The sequence below is a fragment of the Bos grunniens genome, chromosome 18 (genome assembly GCF_055505025.1).
Source record: "Bos grunniens cultivar Pamir isolate PY7600 chromosome 18, Bosgru_T2T1.0, whole genome shotgun sequence".
NCBI lineage: Eukaryota > Metazoa > Chordata > Mammalia > Artiodactyla > Bovidae > Bos > Bos grunniens.
The window spans coordinates 58,750,803-58,766,516 of NC_141182.1; the positions used below are offsets into that span (position 1 = coordinate 58,750,803).

At 39.0% G+C, this 15,714-nt stretch overlaps 1 protein-coding gene and 1 pseudogene across 1 annotated transcript; both read left to right on the forward strand.

The window, feature by feature from the left end:
• Positions 1-4,324: 4,324 nt before the first annotated feature.
• LOC147354421 (vomeronasal type-1 receptor 4-like) lies at positions 4,325-5,611 on the forward strand. The gene has a single exon (XM_086353949.1). It carries the CDS (start codon positions 4,523-4,525, stop codon positions 5,462-5,464), a length of 942 nt encoding a protein of 313 aa, XP_086210075.1. The 5' UTR covers positions 4,325-4,522; the 3' UTR covers positions 5,465-5,611.
• An 8,846-nt stretch (positions 5,612-14,457) lies between these two features.
• On the forward strand, positions 14,458-15,714 carry LOC147354422 (vomeronasal type-1 receptor 4-like; annotated as a pseudogene).

Genomic DNA, 15,714 nt, shown 5'->3' on the forward strand with positions numbered 1-15,714 from the left:
CAATCCCTGAGATCAACCTTGTCACTCACCACTTAGTCTAGCAACATTAGGAGCATACAGCCAATGTTAATACATTCATTAGTTTCTCCCAAATGTTAAAAAGTGTTGTAAAGAGAGTCACCCAGATACTTACTTCTGCTAACAGGCAGATGTGTTGGGAGTCTGTACTGCAGAATCAGGACATGGACGTGGAATCTGTGTTCTCTTTACTGCTGGAAATAAGCTCATTAGTGTCTTTACTTCTAATTAGATTAGAAAGCCATTTTCCAAAAACAGGAACTGATGAAAAACTGTGCCTTAAATTCCATTTCCCTAGAATTACTCCTCATAACAATGGAATCATGGCATTATTTGAAATTCATAAAAGTGAAATCTTGTATATTGTATATTATATACACTTCCCAGCTGGCTCAATGGGAAAGAATCTGCCTGGCAGTGCAGGAGCTGCAGGAGATGGGGGTTGGATCCCTGGGTCAAGGAAGATCCCCAGGAGAAGGAAACGGCAATCCACTTCAGTATTCTTGCAGCGTTTCTCCCGTGGACAGATTGGCATATGCAGCAATAACAATGAGTGCTATACAACTTTATGGTAATCTTAAATTCACAAAGAACATAAGGAATATAAGGGTAACACATAACTGTAAATGCACTTCTTTTTTTTAAGATTTTTTTGATATGAACCATTTATGCTAAAGCTGAAACTCCCGTACTTTGGCCACCTCATGTGAAGAGTTGACTCATTGGAAAAGACTGATGCTGGGAGGGATTGGGGGCAGGAGGAGAAGGGGACGACAGAGGATGAGATAGCTGGATGGCATCACTGTGAAAGGTTGTTGTTGAATCACGCGAATACACCGGGATTCTTGGCCCCCAGAGGAGAAGAATTCAATCCGGGGCCAGAGACGAGGCTTGATCGCTCAGAGCTTTTGTGTAATAAAGTTTTATTAAAGTATAAAGGAGATAGAGAAAGCTTCTGACATAGGCATCAGAAGGGGGCAAAAAGAGTACACGCTTGCTAGTGTTAACAATGAAGTTATATAATCCAAAGAATATCTGGAGGTTGTAAAGACCTCATCAGACCTACTCCCATAATTTGCATTTTAAGATAACACTGTCCTCAGGCAAGATACATCTTTGTAAAGACCAGGTCTACTCCCATAATTAACATTTTAAGATAACAGAAGGTTGAATCCAAAGACTGTCCTTAGGCAGGATACATTATTGGTATATAATCCTAAGGAATGTGGAGAAAGAAAAAAAGTTTGTCCTTTCTTCCTCCTTGAGAATTCCAGACCCCTCTCTCCTTGGGGACCCCTAGACTCCCTATCAACCTGCCTAGGAACTGACTCTCTCAACTGACTGGATGGACGTGAGTCTGAGTGAACTCTGGGAGTTGGTGATGGACAGGGAGGCCTGGCGCGCTGCGCTTCATGCGGTCGCAAAGAGTCGGACACGACTGAGCGACTGATCTGATCTGATCTGATAGAATATGTTACAGTATCCCTTCTGTTTTATGTTTTGATTTAGGCAGCAAAATTTTAGCTCCCTTACCAGGGATCAAACCTGCACACCCTATGTTGAAAGTCTTAACCACAGGACCACCAGGAAAGTCCTAGGTCTTCTTTTTTATTTCCCCGATCCCCCCAGTAGAGGCTTATCAGTTTTGTGCATCTTTTCAAAAAAAAAAAGCTCTTGCTTTTATTGACTTGTCCTATTGGTCTTTTGATGTCTGATTTAAAAATTTTCTCTTTCATCTATATCGCTCCCACTCTCTGCTATCTTTGACACTATGTGTAGTTCTTTTTCTAATTTCTTTAGTTGGTAGGTTAGATTGTTTATGTGAGATTTTTCTTGCTTCTTGAGATAGGCTTTTATCCATATAAATTTCCCTCTAGAACTGCTTTTGCTGTGTTTTATAGATTTTGAAATTTTCTGGTCTTATTTTTATTTGCTTCAAGGTAATTCCTCATTTTCTTTTGATTTCACATAGACCTATTGGTTATTAATAGCCTGTTGTTTAGTGCCCAGGTTTGATCCTCTTGAATTAAGTAATTGTCAAAATCACTGTGCCATCATATCTAGGTGATTTTATTTTATGACATATTCTTTTCAACCCCATATCCCTTTTTTACTGTTTATATGTTCCACATCCAGTTCTTGTCACAGAGGTTGATGATAATAAATTATATTTTCCTACAAGATTTCCATAATAATTGGCATCGAGTTATGAAAATGAGTCTAAATTGATTTGATTTGTGCCAGTGGTCCATATAATGAGTTTCTAATCATATTCCTCTTATTCCTTTCATCTCTTTGAATGTACTTTCCAGGTATTTTGTCTCATTCCATTTCTCTACCAGTACTTTTGTTGATGGTTTGGTCCAGTGGTTGAAGGTGAGGAAAGTACTAGTTTCAGAGCAGAGACACATCACAAGGAAGTGAAGAATCCAGAGGGACCTACATGGCTTATGTCAGTCCCTAACGCGTGGGATTTCAGCATTTCCTGCTTTCCTCCTGGTGAGACCCTGTCATCTTCAGGGATCATGAAAAAAAAAAATGCCTCTCAAATATATCCAGTTGTCTCCTAAGGGTGCCAACTAGAAACTTGTAATTGCTTCCAGTAATTAACAACTGAGAGAAAAGTTTTCAAAACGTTTTTGGCTCCCAAGCCTGCACTCCCATCGCTGCTGGTGGTGAAATGATAATTGCAGCTTTGATGGGAGGGGAGGGGAGGACACAGCATCTCAAACCTACATATCAGGGACCAACTGCCTGCCTCCCCTACACGAACTGGGTATAATGACCATCAGGGAGCCCACTCTCCTGGCAGCAGGTTGGTGTCAGGTAAGGGTGTTCTATTTCAGTCTGAGAGGGCAGAGTCTGTGAAAGAGAGGCAGATCAAGATGCTGAGTGATCATATCAGAAAGGGGCAGTCTTCTGTGTAGTCACTGGATTCAGTGCCAACACTATGCATAAGGTAGTAAAATCCTGAATCATGAGCCGAGATGGCAAAGAGAGATGGGGTCCTCACCCTAAACCAATCCCTGCTGGCTCCTCCTAAAGTTTAATTTAATCCTCACTGACAGTGGCTGTTGGACTTAGTCCAAGTGATAACAAAACCTGATTTTTATGAGGTGTTTAAAAATGTAGATATAAAATCAATTTTCTCTTGAGTCTGCCTCAGGGGAATCATAGACTAAATGTTCAGGATGCCTAGAGGGGCCACAAGAATAACTCCAGGGTGGTAATAAACAGTATGATGAGTCTGCAAAAATCATGTAATCCTATACAGAAAGTGAATGCAACTGGAAATGGCTTGAAGGGAAATGTTTTCTCTGACTCTGGATATTAACCGAGACAGTAATTGTGTCCTCACTGAAAACATCCGGAGTCCATTGAATATGGTGAGGCTGTCTTCACTCTTCATGTTATGAAATAAGCAGTTAAGGAAACTTCACATAATGCCGAGTTTCAGGCCGCAGCTCTCAGTCGTATATCGTACTGTTTCTGCCCATTTAAAAGGTATTTTAATATGAATCTAAATGCCTCTTACTTTAATTTATAAAATGCATAAGAATAGATCCCTTGCAGGTGTTGATTTGTATATATCTCCGGTATGTTAATATCATTTGAAAAGTATAAATCATTGCCGTATATTCAATTAACTCTGCTATTAATGAATAGATATATGTATCACTGGAAAATAATAATAATTTACTTTTTCCTTTTGTACTACTTCATCATGTATGACTATTTTATGTCCCAAGTTAATGACTTTATATGGGATTATTTAACAATTTCTGGAGTACTTGCATTATAACTGCTTTTCTGAAATAAAAGCAAAAGACTTCCTGTTTCCATCCGAATTCTGAGCCATCCTCATCTTCATGACACTACCTGGTCCTGGGGCAGGCTCCTCTCATATTCTCCTGGAAGGCAGCAGTGCATGTACATATACTAAGACACATGAAGCCTAATTTATAATACAAAGTGTCTGTCTTAATAAAAATTATGAAATAGCAGCAGTCAAATATCAAAGAACAAGTTCTGAAAACAAAACTAAATATATATCTGAATTATTATATGAACAGTTACCTAACCTTTTGGCAAAGTTGGGGTTCAATGCACTATCTTTACCAGTCCAGTGGGTTTCAAGTCCTCAGTCTGTCCTAAGAGTGGATTTTGACAAATATTCAACCTCTCTGTGCTTATGTCACCCTCCTCTGTATCATTAACATCACATAAGTACCTGCCTCATAGATTGTTGAAGAATGAAGAAATAATCATGTGTAGAGCCTACAGCTTTTAATTTTACATAGTAATGCTCTTTAAATATCATATGTGCAACTGTTTAAAGCTGCTGGTAACTGAAGAACATAAAGTAAATGTTTCTTAGTGGGAACTAAGGGTAAATGGAGAATACTGGATTTCAGCTGACATGACGCATGTAACCCACACCTCATGTTCCCATGCAGGACATTCTAACTCACAAGACAAATATCAGTGACTGTGAACCGGGAGGATGGCCAGCATTGATTTGACAATAGGCGTTATCTTCTTAATGCAGACGGTGGTTGGAGTCCTGGGGAATTTCTCACTCCTTTGCCATCATATCATCCTTCACTTCACTGGCTCCAGGTTAAGGTCCACGGATTTGATCCTTAAGCACCTGATTGTGGCCAACTCCTTGGTCCTCCTCTGTAAAGGGGTCCCCCAGACAATGGCAGTCTTTGGGTGGAAGCATATCCACAGTGATTTTGGCTGCAAACTTCTCTTCTTTCTGCACAGAGTGGGGAGGGGAGTGTCCATCGGTAGCATCTGCCTCTTGAGTGTCTTTCAGGTGATCACGATCAGTCCTTGGAAATCCAGGTGTGCAGCGCTGAAAGTTAAAGCTCCCAAGTACATCGTTCCCTCTATTTTCCTGTGTTGGATCCTGCAAATGCTGGTAAATTTCATTTTTCCTCTACGTATAAATGGCAAATGGAATGACAAAAACAACACAAACAAGAAGGATTTTGGATACTGTTCTTCTATTCATCATGACAAAATCCAACAGTCATTGTCTGCAGCATTGCTATCACTCCCTGATGTTCTATGTTTGGGGCTCATGCTCTGGGCCAGCAGCTTCATGGTTTTCATCCCATACAGACATAAGCATCGTGTCCAACACATTCGTAGGGCTGATACCCCAACCAAATTCTCCCCTGAGTCCAGAGCTACCAAAACCATTCTTCTCCTGGTGAGCACGTTTGTCTATTTTTATACTCTTTCCTCCATTTTTCAACTCATGATGGCTCTTTTTGATTATCCCAGCTGGTTCCTTGTGAACATCACTGTAATCTTGGCTTTGTGTGTCCCAACTGTCAGTCCCTTTCTGCTCATGAGCTGTGACTGTAATGTACACAGGCTCTATTTTGCCTGGATAAGGAATACAAAGTCCCCTACTATTATGAGAAATGTGTGAATTGGGTGTATTTCTGAAGTGTATGGTTGACCATTCATTAATTCACCTCAGTTGTTGTTTAGACATTCAGTCATGTCTGACTCTTTGCGACCCCATGGACTGCAACACACCAGGCTTCCCTGTCCTTCAATACCTCCTGGAGTTTGCTCAGACTCATGTCCATTGAGTCGATGATATCATCCAACCATCTCTTCCTCTGTCATCCTCTTTTCCTGCCTTAAATCTTGCCCAGCCTCAGGGTCTTTTTTAATGAGTCATTTCTTCACATCAGGTGGCCAAAGTATTGGAGCCTCAGCATCAGTCCTTCTAATGAATATTCAGGATTGATTTCCTTTAGAATTGACTGGTTGGATCTCCTTGCAGTCCAAGGGACTCTCTAGGGTTTTCCCAAAACCACAGTCCAAATTATCAGTTCTTCAGTGGTCAACCTTCTTTATGGCTTCACCTCAGAGATCTAGCTAAAATTTTGAATCTGAAGAGAATAGTAAACATGACATGCTGAACATCTTCTTGAAAATAAACAATTGTTATAGTATTGTCATGACATATAGTTCTTGTAAAGAATTATATGGTTGAATTTTTCTAATACTTTCAGAAAATGAGTTCAGAATTCATGTGATAATAAAATCAAGTCTTGAAACAATCTGCATATTATAAGCTATTCAGGTGTGTAGTTTTCAGTCTGCTATAGTACGTTTCCTAGAAGTTATACAGGCGTGAACTTAAAGAGAAAGGTATGCATGACTGTGGGTTAGCATGTGCAATAGTCATTAATGAAAGAGAACAAGTTAATGTCCTCACAGAATAAAGAGTGACCTGGTGGGGAGTTGGAATTTAAAATACATCTCCTTCAGTAGAGACTTTGTCAGTCCATTATGAGTTTACAGATAACATGCCTAGAGAGGTGGTAGTACTTATTAGAAATATGTTGTTTGGAACTGAGATTAAAACATTTAAATACTTTCATGCAGAAATGAACAGATTGAAGTGAAATATACTTTCCAAAAAGAAACACAAAAACAAAAGAATATTCTAATATTTTTAAAATAATAGATGAACTATGTCAGCTGATTTTTAAAATTAAAATGCATTTGATATATAGCATTATGTGAATTTAAAGTGTACAAAATATTAAAATAATTTTATTGTCTTATGTGTACATAGCTGTCGAGTTTCCCCAGCACCACTTTTGAAGAAACTATGTTTTCTCCATTATATATTATATATACCTCCATTATATATTATTCCATCCATGTTTGCATGGTGAGATTTGGTCTGAGTCTGTTTCGTACTCATTCACAAAGGAGGTGTGTTAAGGTCTTTATAACAAGCGTGGAGAGGGAGGAGAGAAGGTCCTGGGAGGAGAACATCCTCAAGAGTGAGGCCCACCAGCTCTCAGTGGTAGGGCTTATTTGTCATAGATTAATTGACCAATAGCACGTGGGTTTATTTCTGGCCTCTCTATTCTATTCCAATTATTTATGTGTCTATTTTTCTGCCAGTTTGATACTGTTTTGGTGACTGTAGCTCTGTAGTATAGTCTGAAATCAAGGAGCTTGTTTCCTCCATTGTCTTCTTCTTCTTTTTTTTTTGAAAGCAGATACGTAATACGCTTACCAAATTCCAATGGTGTGACCGAATAGGATGGATATTCTCTTTCCCAAAACAGGAAATCAGAAAGAAGAAGCAACTCACTTGTCCAAGGCAGGTAAAATCCAAGGAGGGTAAATTCTGTCAGACTTTTAAGTTTGAGAAATATCATGTTTGGCTGAATATTCTGTACCCTGGGCTACCTGTGTACAACCCCACCTTTCAGACACCAGTGGCCATGACCACATGTACAGTGCATACTGTGGTTCATCACACCATTCATTAATAAGAGCAGCTTTTGCTTGGTGAAGTAATGGCTGAAGCTGGGGCTAGGATATATATGTATGTGTGTGTATACATATATATATATATATATATATATACACACATACATATATTTCCTTTAGAATCCTATATTAAATAGTAGAAAACAGGAAATGCTTTAAATAAGAAGTAAGAAGAACCATAATGATGGGCTATATCAAAGACACACAGAAGTCACCTAAGAGAACAGCCAATCACCAAGTTGGACAATTTGATTTTTTAACAAAGTGGTTTGGGATTATAACTCAAAGTATAAAAATTAATGTGTACCAGTGAAAACTGAAATGAAATACAATTGAAGAAATAATGTATTTGAGGAAACATAATTCCTTTTCAGAAAGATTCTATATAATTGTGTTAAAAGTTTATCATGAAAAAACGTGGAAAATAACATCCCATGCTTAAGTGTGGCATAGTGTCTTACTTTCAATGAGTTCACCATGAAAAGGGACAAAAATAACATTTGATGAGTATATCAGAGGCCCCTGCCTCATCCTGGAGACCTAGGTTAATATCAACAGTGATAAGTCATGTTGGTTGTATGGACCCTTGACATGATGAAATGAAAATGGCTCTTATACCTCTGCAGTCTTCCTCCCCAAAACACAGAACCCAAGTATAATCATGAAAGAAATGTCACATTCAGTTCAGTTCAGTTCAGTAGCTCAGTCGTGTCCAACTCTTTTTGATCCCATGAATCGCAGCACGCCAGGCCTCCCTGTCCATCACCAACCCCCAGAGTTCACTCAGACTCAGGTCCATCGAGTCAGTGATGCCATCCAGCCATCTCATCTTCTGTCGTCCCCTTCTCCTCCTGCCGCCAATCCCTTCCAGCATCAGAGTCTTTTCCAATGACTCAACTCTTTGCATGAGGTGGCCAAAGTACTGGAATTTTCAGCTTTAGCATCATTCCTTGCAAAGAACACCCAGGATTGATCTCCTTTAGAATGGACTGGTTGGATCTCCTTGCAGTCCAAAGGACTCTAAAGAGTCTTCTCCAACACCACAGTTCAAAAGCATCAATTCTTCACCGCTCAGCTTTCTTCACAGTCCAACTCTCACATCCATACATGACTACTGGAAAAACCATAGCCTTGACTAGACGAACCTTTGTTGGCAAAGTAATGTCTCTGCTTTTGAATATGCTATCTAGGTTGGTCATAATTTTCCTTCCAAGGTGTAAGCATCTTTTCATTTCGTGGCTGCAATCACCATCTGCAGTAATTTTGGAGCCCCCCAAAATAAAGTCTGACACTGTTTCCACTGTTTCCCCATCTATTTCCGATGAAGTGATGGGACCAGATGCCATTATCTTCGTTTTCTGAATGTTGAGCTTTAAGCCAACTTTTTCACTCTCCTCTTTCACTTTCATCAAGAGGCTTTTTAGTTCCTCTTCACTTTCTGCCATAAGGGTGGTGTCATCTGCATATCTGAGGTTATTGATATTTCTCCCAGCAATCTTGATTCCAGCTTGTGGTTCTTCCAGCCCAGCATTTCTCATGATGTACTGTGCATATAAGTTAAATAAGCAGGGTGAAAATATACAGCCTTGATGTACTCCTTTTCCTATTTGGAACCAGTCTGTTGTTACATGTCCAGTTCAAACTGTTGCTTCCTGACTTGCATATAGGTTTCTCAAGAGGCAGGTCAGGTGGTCTGGTATTTCCATTTCTTTCAGAATTTTCCACAGTTTATTGTGATCCACACAGTCAAAGGCTTTGACATAGTCAATAAAGCAGAAATAGATGTTTTTCTGGAACTCTCTTGCTTTTTCGATGATCCAGCAGATGTTGGCAATTTGATCTCTGGTTCCTCTGCCTTTTCTAAAACTAGCTTGGACATCTGGAAGTTCACAGTTCATGTATTGCTGAAGCCTGGCTTGGAGAATTTTGAGCATTACTTTACTAGTGTGTGAGATGAGTGCAATTGTGTAGTAGTTTGAGCATTCTTTAGCATTGCCTTCCTTTGGGATTGGAATGAAAACTGATCTTTTCCAGTCCTTTGGCCACTGCTGAGTTTTCCAAATTTGCTGACATTTCGAGTGCAGCACTTTCACAGTATCATCTTTCAGGATTTGAAATAGCTCAACTGGAATACCATCATCTCCACTAGCTTTGTTCATAGTGATGCTTTCTAAGGCCCACTGGACTTCACATTCCAGGATGTCTGGCTCTAGGTGAGTGATCACACCATCGTGATTATCTTGATCATGATAGCTGTGAAAAGAAGAGAAGCGAAAAGCAAAGGAGAAAGGGAAAGATATAAGCATCTGAATGCAGAGTTCCAAAGAATAGCAAGGAGAGAAAAGAAAGCCTTCCTCAGTGATCAATGCAAAGAAATAGAGGAAGACAACAGAATGGGAAAGACTAGAGATCTCTTCAAGAAAATTAGAGATACCAAGGGAATATTTCATGCAAAGATGGGCTTGATAAAGGACAGAAATGGTATGGACCTAACAGAAGCAGAAGATATTAAGAAGAAGTGACAAGAATACACAGAAGAACTGTACAAGAAAGATCTTTCATGACCAAGACATCACCAGATGGTCAACACTGAAATCAGACTGATTATATTCTTTGCAGCCAAAGATGGAGAAGTTCTATACAGTCAGCAAAAACAAGCCTGGGAGTGGACTGTGGCTCAGATCATGAACTCCTTATTGCCAAATTCAGACTTAAATTGAAGAAAGTAGGGAAAATCACTAGACCATTCGGGTATGACCTAAATCAAATCCCTTATGATTATACAGTGGAAGTGAGAAATAGATTTAAGGGACTAGATCTGATAGATAGAGTGCCTGATGAACTATGGATGGAGGTTTGTGGCATTGTACAGGAGACAGGGATCAAGACCGTCCCCATGGAAAAGAAATGCAAAAAAAATTCACAGCAATCTCAGTTAAAGGTCATTCCAGAAAATACCAGACTAGTGCTTCTCAAATCTGTCACCATCATTAAGTCTGAGGAATGTCTGATTAATTGTCACAGGAAAGAGGAGACTAGAGAGTGATGACTACAACGTGACAGTTGGTATCTGGATCAATTCATGGAAAAGAAAATGGATATAAAAGAGAAACTGAGAAAATATGAATAAAGTATTGACTTTAGTTAGCACAAATTCATTACTATTGGTTCATTAATTAAACAACTTGACACATACAAGATTTCAGAGTCACCAATTGAATGTGGAATATAAGGAGACTCTGTATAGTCTTCCATTTTTGAAAATCTAAAACTATTCTAAAATAAAATCTTCCTTAAAAAACCCAACTTGACTTATAATTCTTGATACATAATTGTGTGAACCCCACAATTTTTCTCCTGAGTTATCCTTTGTAATACATAACAAGAGGGCACTAGTCTCTGCTTGATTTTCAGCAATCTCAGCTAAGGGGTGGGAAAGGGTAAGGGTCTCCTTCAGGGCACACATAGAAGCCTTGGGCTTCTATATATGGTGCTGGAATGGGGCATTCCAATCACTGAGCTCAAACTCTTCACTCATCTCTTAGTCCAGCAACATTAGGAGCAAGCAGCCAATGTTAATACATTCATTAGTTTCTCCCAAATGTTCAAAAGTATTGTAAGCAGAGTCACTCAGATACTTACTTATCTAAGAGGTGATGGGGTGTATCCCATGCAGATGTGTTGGGAGTCTGTACTGCTGAATCAGGACATGGACTCTCCATGCTGTCTTTACTGCTGGAATTGAGCTCATTAGTGTCTTCACTTCTAATCAGATTCGAAGTGAAGTGAAGTGAAAATTGCTCAGTCGTGTCCAACTCTTTGTGACCTCATGGACTTAGTCTATGGAATTCTCCAGGCCAGAATACTGGAGTGGGTACCCTTTCCCTTCTCCAGGGGATCTTCCCAACCCAGGGATTGAACCCAGGTCTCCACATTGTGGGCAGATTCTTTACCAGCTGAGTCACAATGGAAGGGCTTCAGATTCAAAAGCCATTTCCAAAAACCCAGGAACCAATGCAAAACTCTCCCTTAAATTCCATTTTTCTAGAATCACTCCTTATAATAGTGGACTCATGACATTATTCAATATTCCTAACATGAATTCTTATACAGCAATGCCAATGAGTGCTGTACAACATTATGCAAACTTTAAATTCACAAACAACATAAGAAGTGTAAAAAGTCTATACAAAACAGTATATGTACCTAATTTCTTTTTCTTAAAGATTTCTTATGTGGACCATTTTTAAAGTATTTATTGCTTCTGTTACAATATTGCTTCTGTTTCACATTTTGCTTTTTGTCCACAAGGGATGTGGGATCTTGGCTCCCTTTCCAGGGATCAAACTGCACCGCTTGCACTAGGAGGCGAAGTCTTAACCACAGCACCACCAGGGAAGTTCCAGGTTCTCTCTCTCTCTCTCTCTCTCTCTTTTTTTAAATGAACCCCAGCTAAAGGCTTATCAGTTGTATGTATCTTTTCAAAAAACCACCTCTTGGTTTCATTGACTTGTTCTGTTGGTGTTTTAATCTCTGATTTTTAAAATACTCTTTGATTTATATCATTTCCTCTGTCTCCTATCTTGGACATTTTATGTAATTCCTTTTATAATTTCTTTAGATGGTGGGTTAGGTTGTTTATTTGAAATTTTTCTTGTTTCTTCAGGTAGGCTTTTATCTTTCTCAGTTTCTCTTAGAATTGCCTTTTCTATTTCTTGATTTTTAAAGTTTCTGTTTTATTTTTATTTGCTTCAAGATAATTTCTGATTTTCTTTTTATTTCCCATTGATCCACTGTTTTTTAGCAGTATTTTATTTAGTCTCTAGGTTTGATCCTCCTGAATTAATTGCTCAGACTATTGAGCCATCAGATCTAGATGATTTTATTTAAGAGCTACTCTTTTCAAACCCTCTCTTTGTTTCTATGCATTTGTTCTGCATCCCATTCTTATCACCAACAGAATTAAATAAGAATAAAGTGTATTTTCTGACAAGATTTCCTTCATAATTGCCATGAAATTATGAAAATGAGTCTAAATCAATTGATTTTATTTGTGCTAATGATTCATATAATGAGTTCTCCCATGTTCCTCCTTTCCCTTTTATCTCTTTGAATATACCTCCCAGGTAATTGGACTCATTCCATTTCTCCACCAATATTTTAATTGATGGTTCAGATTAGTGGAATGTAGAGAAACATCTCATGGAAGTGAAGAATCCAGAGAGACCCAAATAGTTACCTCAATCATGTGTGTATTTCAGTATTTCTTACACTCTTCCATGTGAGACCCTGTCTGCCATTAGTGGTCAGGGAAAATAAGAAGGCTCTTGGAAACATTCCTTTAGTCTCCTAAAGGTGCTAACTAGAAACTTGTAATTGTTTCCAGTAATTAACAACTGAGAGAAAATTTTCCAGAAATGTTCTCAGATCCCAGGCCTGCACTCCCATTGCTGCTGCTGGTGAAATGATAATTGCAGCTCTGATGGGAGGAGTGGGGAAGACACAGCATCTCAAACCTATATATCAGGGTCTGGCTGTCTCCCTCCTACACACATACTGGGTATAATGACCATCAGGGAGCCCACTCTACTGGGAGCAGGAAGGTGCCAGGTAACGATGTTCTGTTTCAATCTGAGAGTCAGAGTCTGTACAAGAAAGGCAGATCAGGACGCTGAGTAAGCGATTATATCGGAAAGGCACAGTCTTCTGTGTAGTAACTGGATTCAGAGCCAACTCCAGGTGGGAACATGGGAATATTGTGAAGCATGAGCTGAACTGATAAAGAGAGATAGGGTCCTAATCCTAAACCATCTCAGGCAGTTTAACTGAATCCTCACTGACAGTGACTACTGTGGCTTGGTCCAAGTGAAAACGAAACCTGATTGTTTAAGGTGCTTAAAACTGTAGGTGTAAAATCAATTCACTCTTGAACCTACTGTAGGGGAAAAAATAGACTTAATGTTCAGGGTGAGTAGAGGTATAGCACTAATAACTCCAGGGTGGCAATAAAGAGTATGACGAGTCTGCAAAAAATGTTATCCTGTGCAGAAAGTGTATCCAAATGGAAACACCTTGAAGGAAAATGTCTTCTCTGACTCTGGATGTTAATGGAGACAGTAATTGTGTCCTCACTGAAAACATCCTGAGTCCACTGATTATGGTGAGGCTGTCTTCACTCTTAATATTATGAAATGTTAAGGAAAGTTCACATAATAATGCTGAGTTTCAGGGAGCAACTTTCAGTCATATATCATATCATTTCTGCCCATTTAAAAAGTATCTTAATATCAATCTAAATATGTGGTGTTTTCATTTATAAAATGCATAAAAATACATGCCTCGCAGGTTTTGATTTGTATATATCTCTGGTATGTTAATATCATTTGCAAATACTAATTCATTGTTATATTTTCTATTATAAGTAGATAATTGCATCACCTGAAAATAATAATTTAGTAACTCCTTACACTAATTAATCATGCATGAGTATTTTATGTACCAAAGTTTATGGCATTACATGTGACTATTTAACAATTTCTGGGATACATGCTATTATCACTGCTTTTCTGAAATAAAAGCAAAAGATCTTACTGTTTGCATCTTAATTCTGAGCCATCCTCATTTTCATGTCTTGGGCAGGTTCCTGCCAGATTCTCCCGGCAGCAGTGCATGTACATATACTAAGACAGCTAAAGCCTCAGTCACACTACATAGTGCCCTCCAGAATAAAACTTTACAAAACTGGAATCTTCTTATCATGGAAGTTATAAAATAGTACCAGTCTAAAATCAAAGAACAAGTTGTGAAAAAAAGCTAAATATAAATCTGAATTTATATGAACACAGGTAATTAACTTTTTGGCAGAAATAGGGGATCAATGCATGTTTTTTTTAACCAGTCCAGTGGGTTTCAAGTCCTCATTCTGTCCTAAAAGTAGATTTTGACAAACACTGAACCACTCTATGGTTATCTTACTCTTCTCTGTATCATTAAGGTCAAATAAGTGTCTGGCTCATAGATTTTGAAGAATGAAGAAGTAATCATGCTGCAGTGATTACTTTTATGTATTAGTGCTCTTTAAATATCATACATGCAACTGTTTATAAACTGCTAGTTTCCAAGTGGGAACTAATGTTAAGTGGAGAATATGAGATACCAGCTGACACTGTGTATGTAACCCACACCTCATGTTCCCAGGCAGGATATTCTAACTCACAAGACAAGTATTTGACTGTGAACTGAGAGAATGGGCAGCAGCAAGTTGGCAATAGGCATAATCATCTTAACTCAGATGGTGACTGGAATCCTGGGGAATTTCTCACTCCTTTGCCATCATATCATCCTTCACTTCAACTGGCTCCAGGTTAAGGTCCACAGATTTGATCCTTAAGCACCTGATTGTGGTCAACTCCTTGATCCTCCCCTGTAAAGGAGTCCCCTAGACAATGGCAGTCTTTGGGTGGAAGCATATCCGCAGTGATTTTGGCTACAAAGTTCTCTTCTTTCTGTAGAGTGGGGAGGGGAGGGTCCATCAGTAGCATCTGCCTCTTGAGTGTCTTTCAGGTGATCATAATCAGTCCCTGGAACTCCAGGTGGGCAGTGCTGAAAGTAACAGCTCCCAAGTACGTACAAATAGAGCTCCCAGCTCTATTTTCCTGTGTTGGATCCTGCAAATGCTGGTAAATGTCATTTTTCCCTTTCTATATAACTGGCAAATGGAGTGACAAAAACATCACAGAGGAAAGAGATTTTGGATACTGTTCTGCTGTTCATCATGACAGAACCAGAGAGGCATTGTCTGCAGTGTTGCTATTATTTCCTGATGTTTTATGTTTGGGGCTCACACTCTGGGCCAGCAGCTCCATGGTTGTCATCCTGTACAGACATAAGCAGTAAATCCAACACATTCAGGGGACCAACCCCTTCCCCAAGTCCTTCCCTGAGTCCAGAGCTACCCAAACCATCCTTCTCCTGGTGAGCACTTTTGTCTATTTTTATACTCTTTCCTCCATTTTTCAACTTGTTGTGGCTCTTTTTGATCATCTGAACTGTTTCCTTGTGAACAAGACTGTAATCATAGCAGCATGCTTCCCTACTGCCAGTCCCTTTCTGCTCATGAGCCGTGACTCCAGTGTACACAGGCTCTACTTTGCTTGGATAAGAAATAAGAAAATCCCCTACTATTATGTGATATATGTGAATTGTATGTATTTCCACAGTGCACAGTTGCCAATTCATTCATTCCTTCACTTTCAGTGACCAAAGAGAATTTTTGAAGTGAAACCTAAATAAGAATTGCTTCCAGTCTGATTCATGTTGTTGGTAGAATTTGTTTCCTTTAATAGACTTACATTTGAATTCTCTCCATCAACC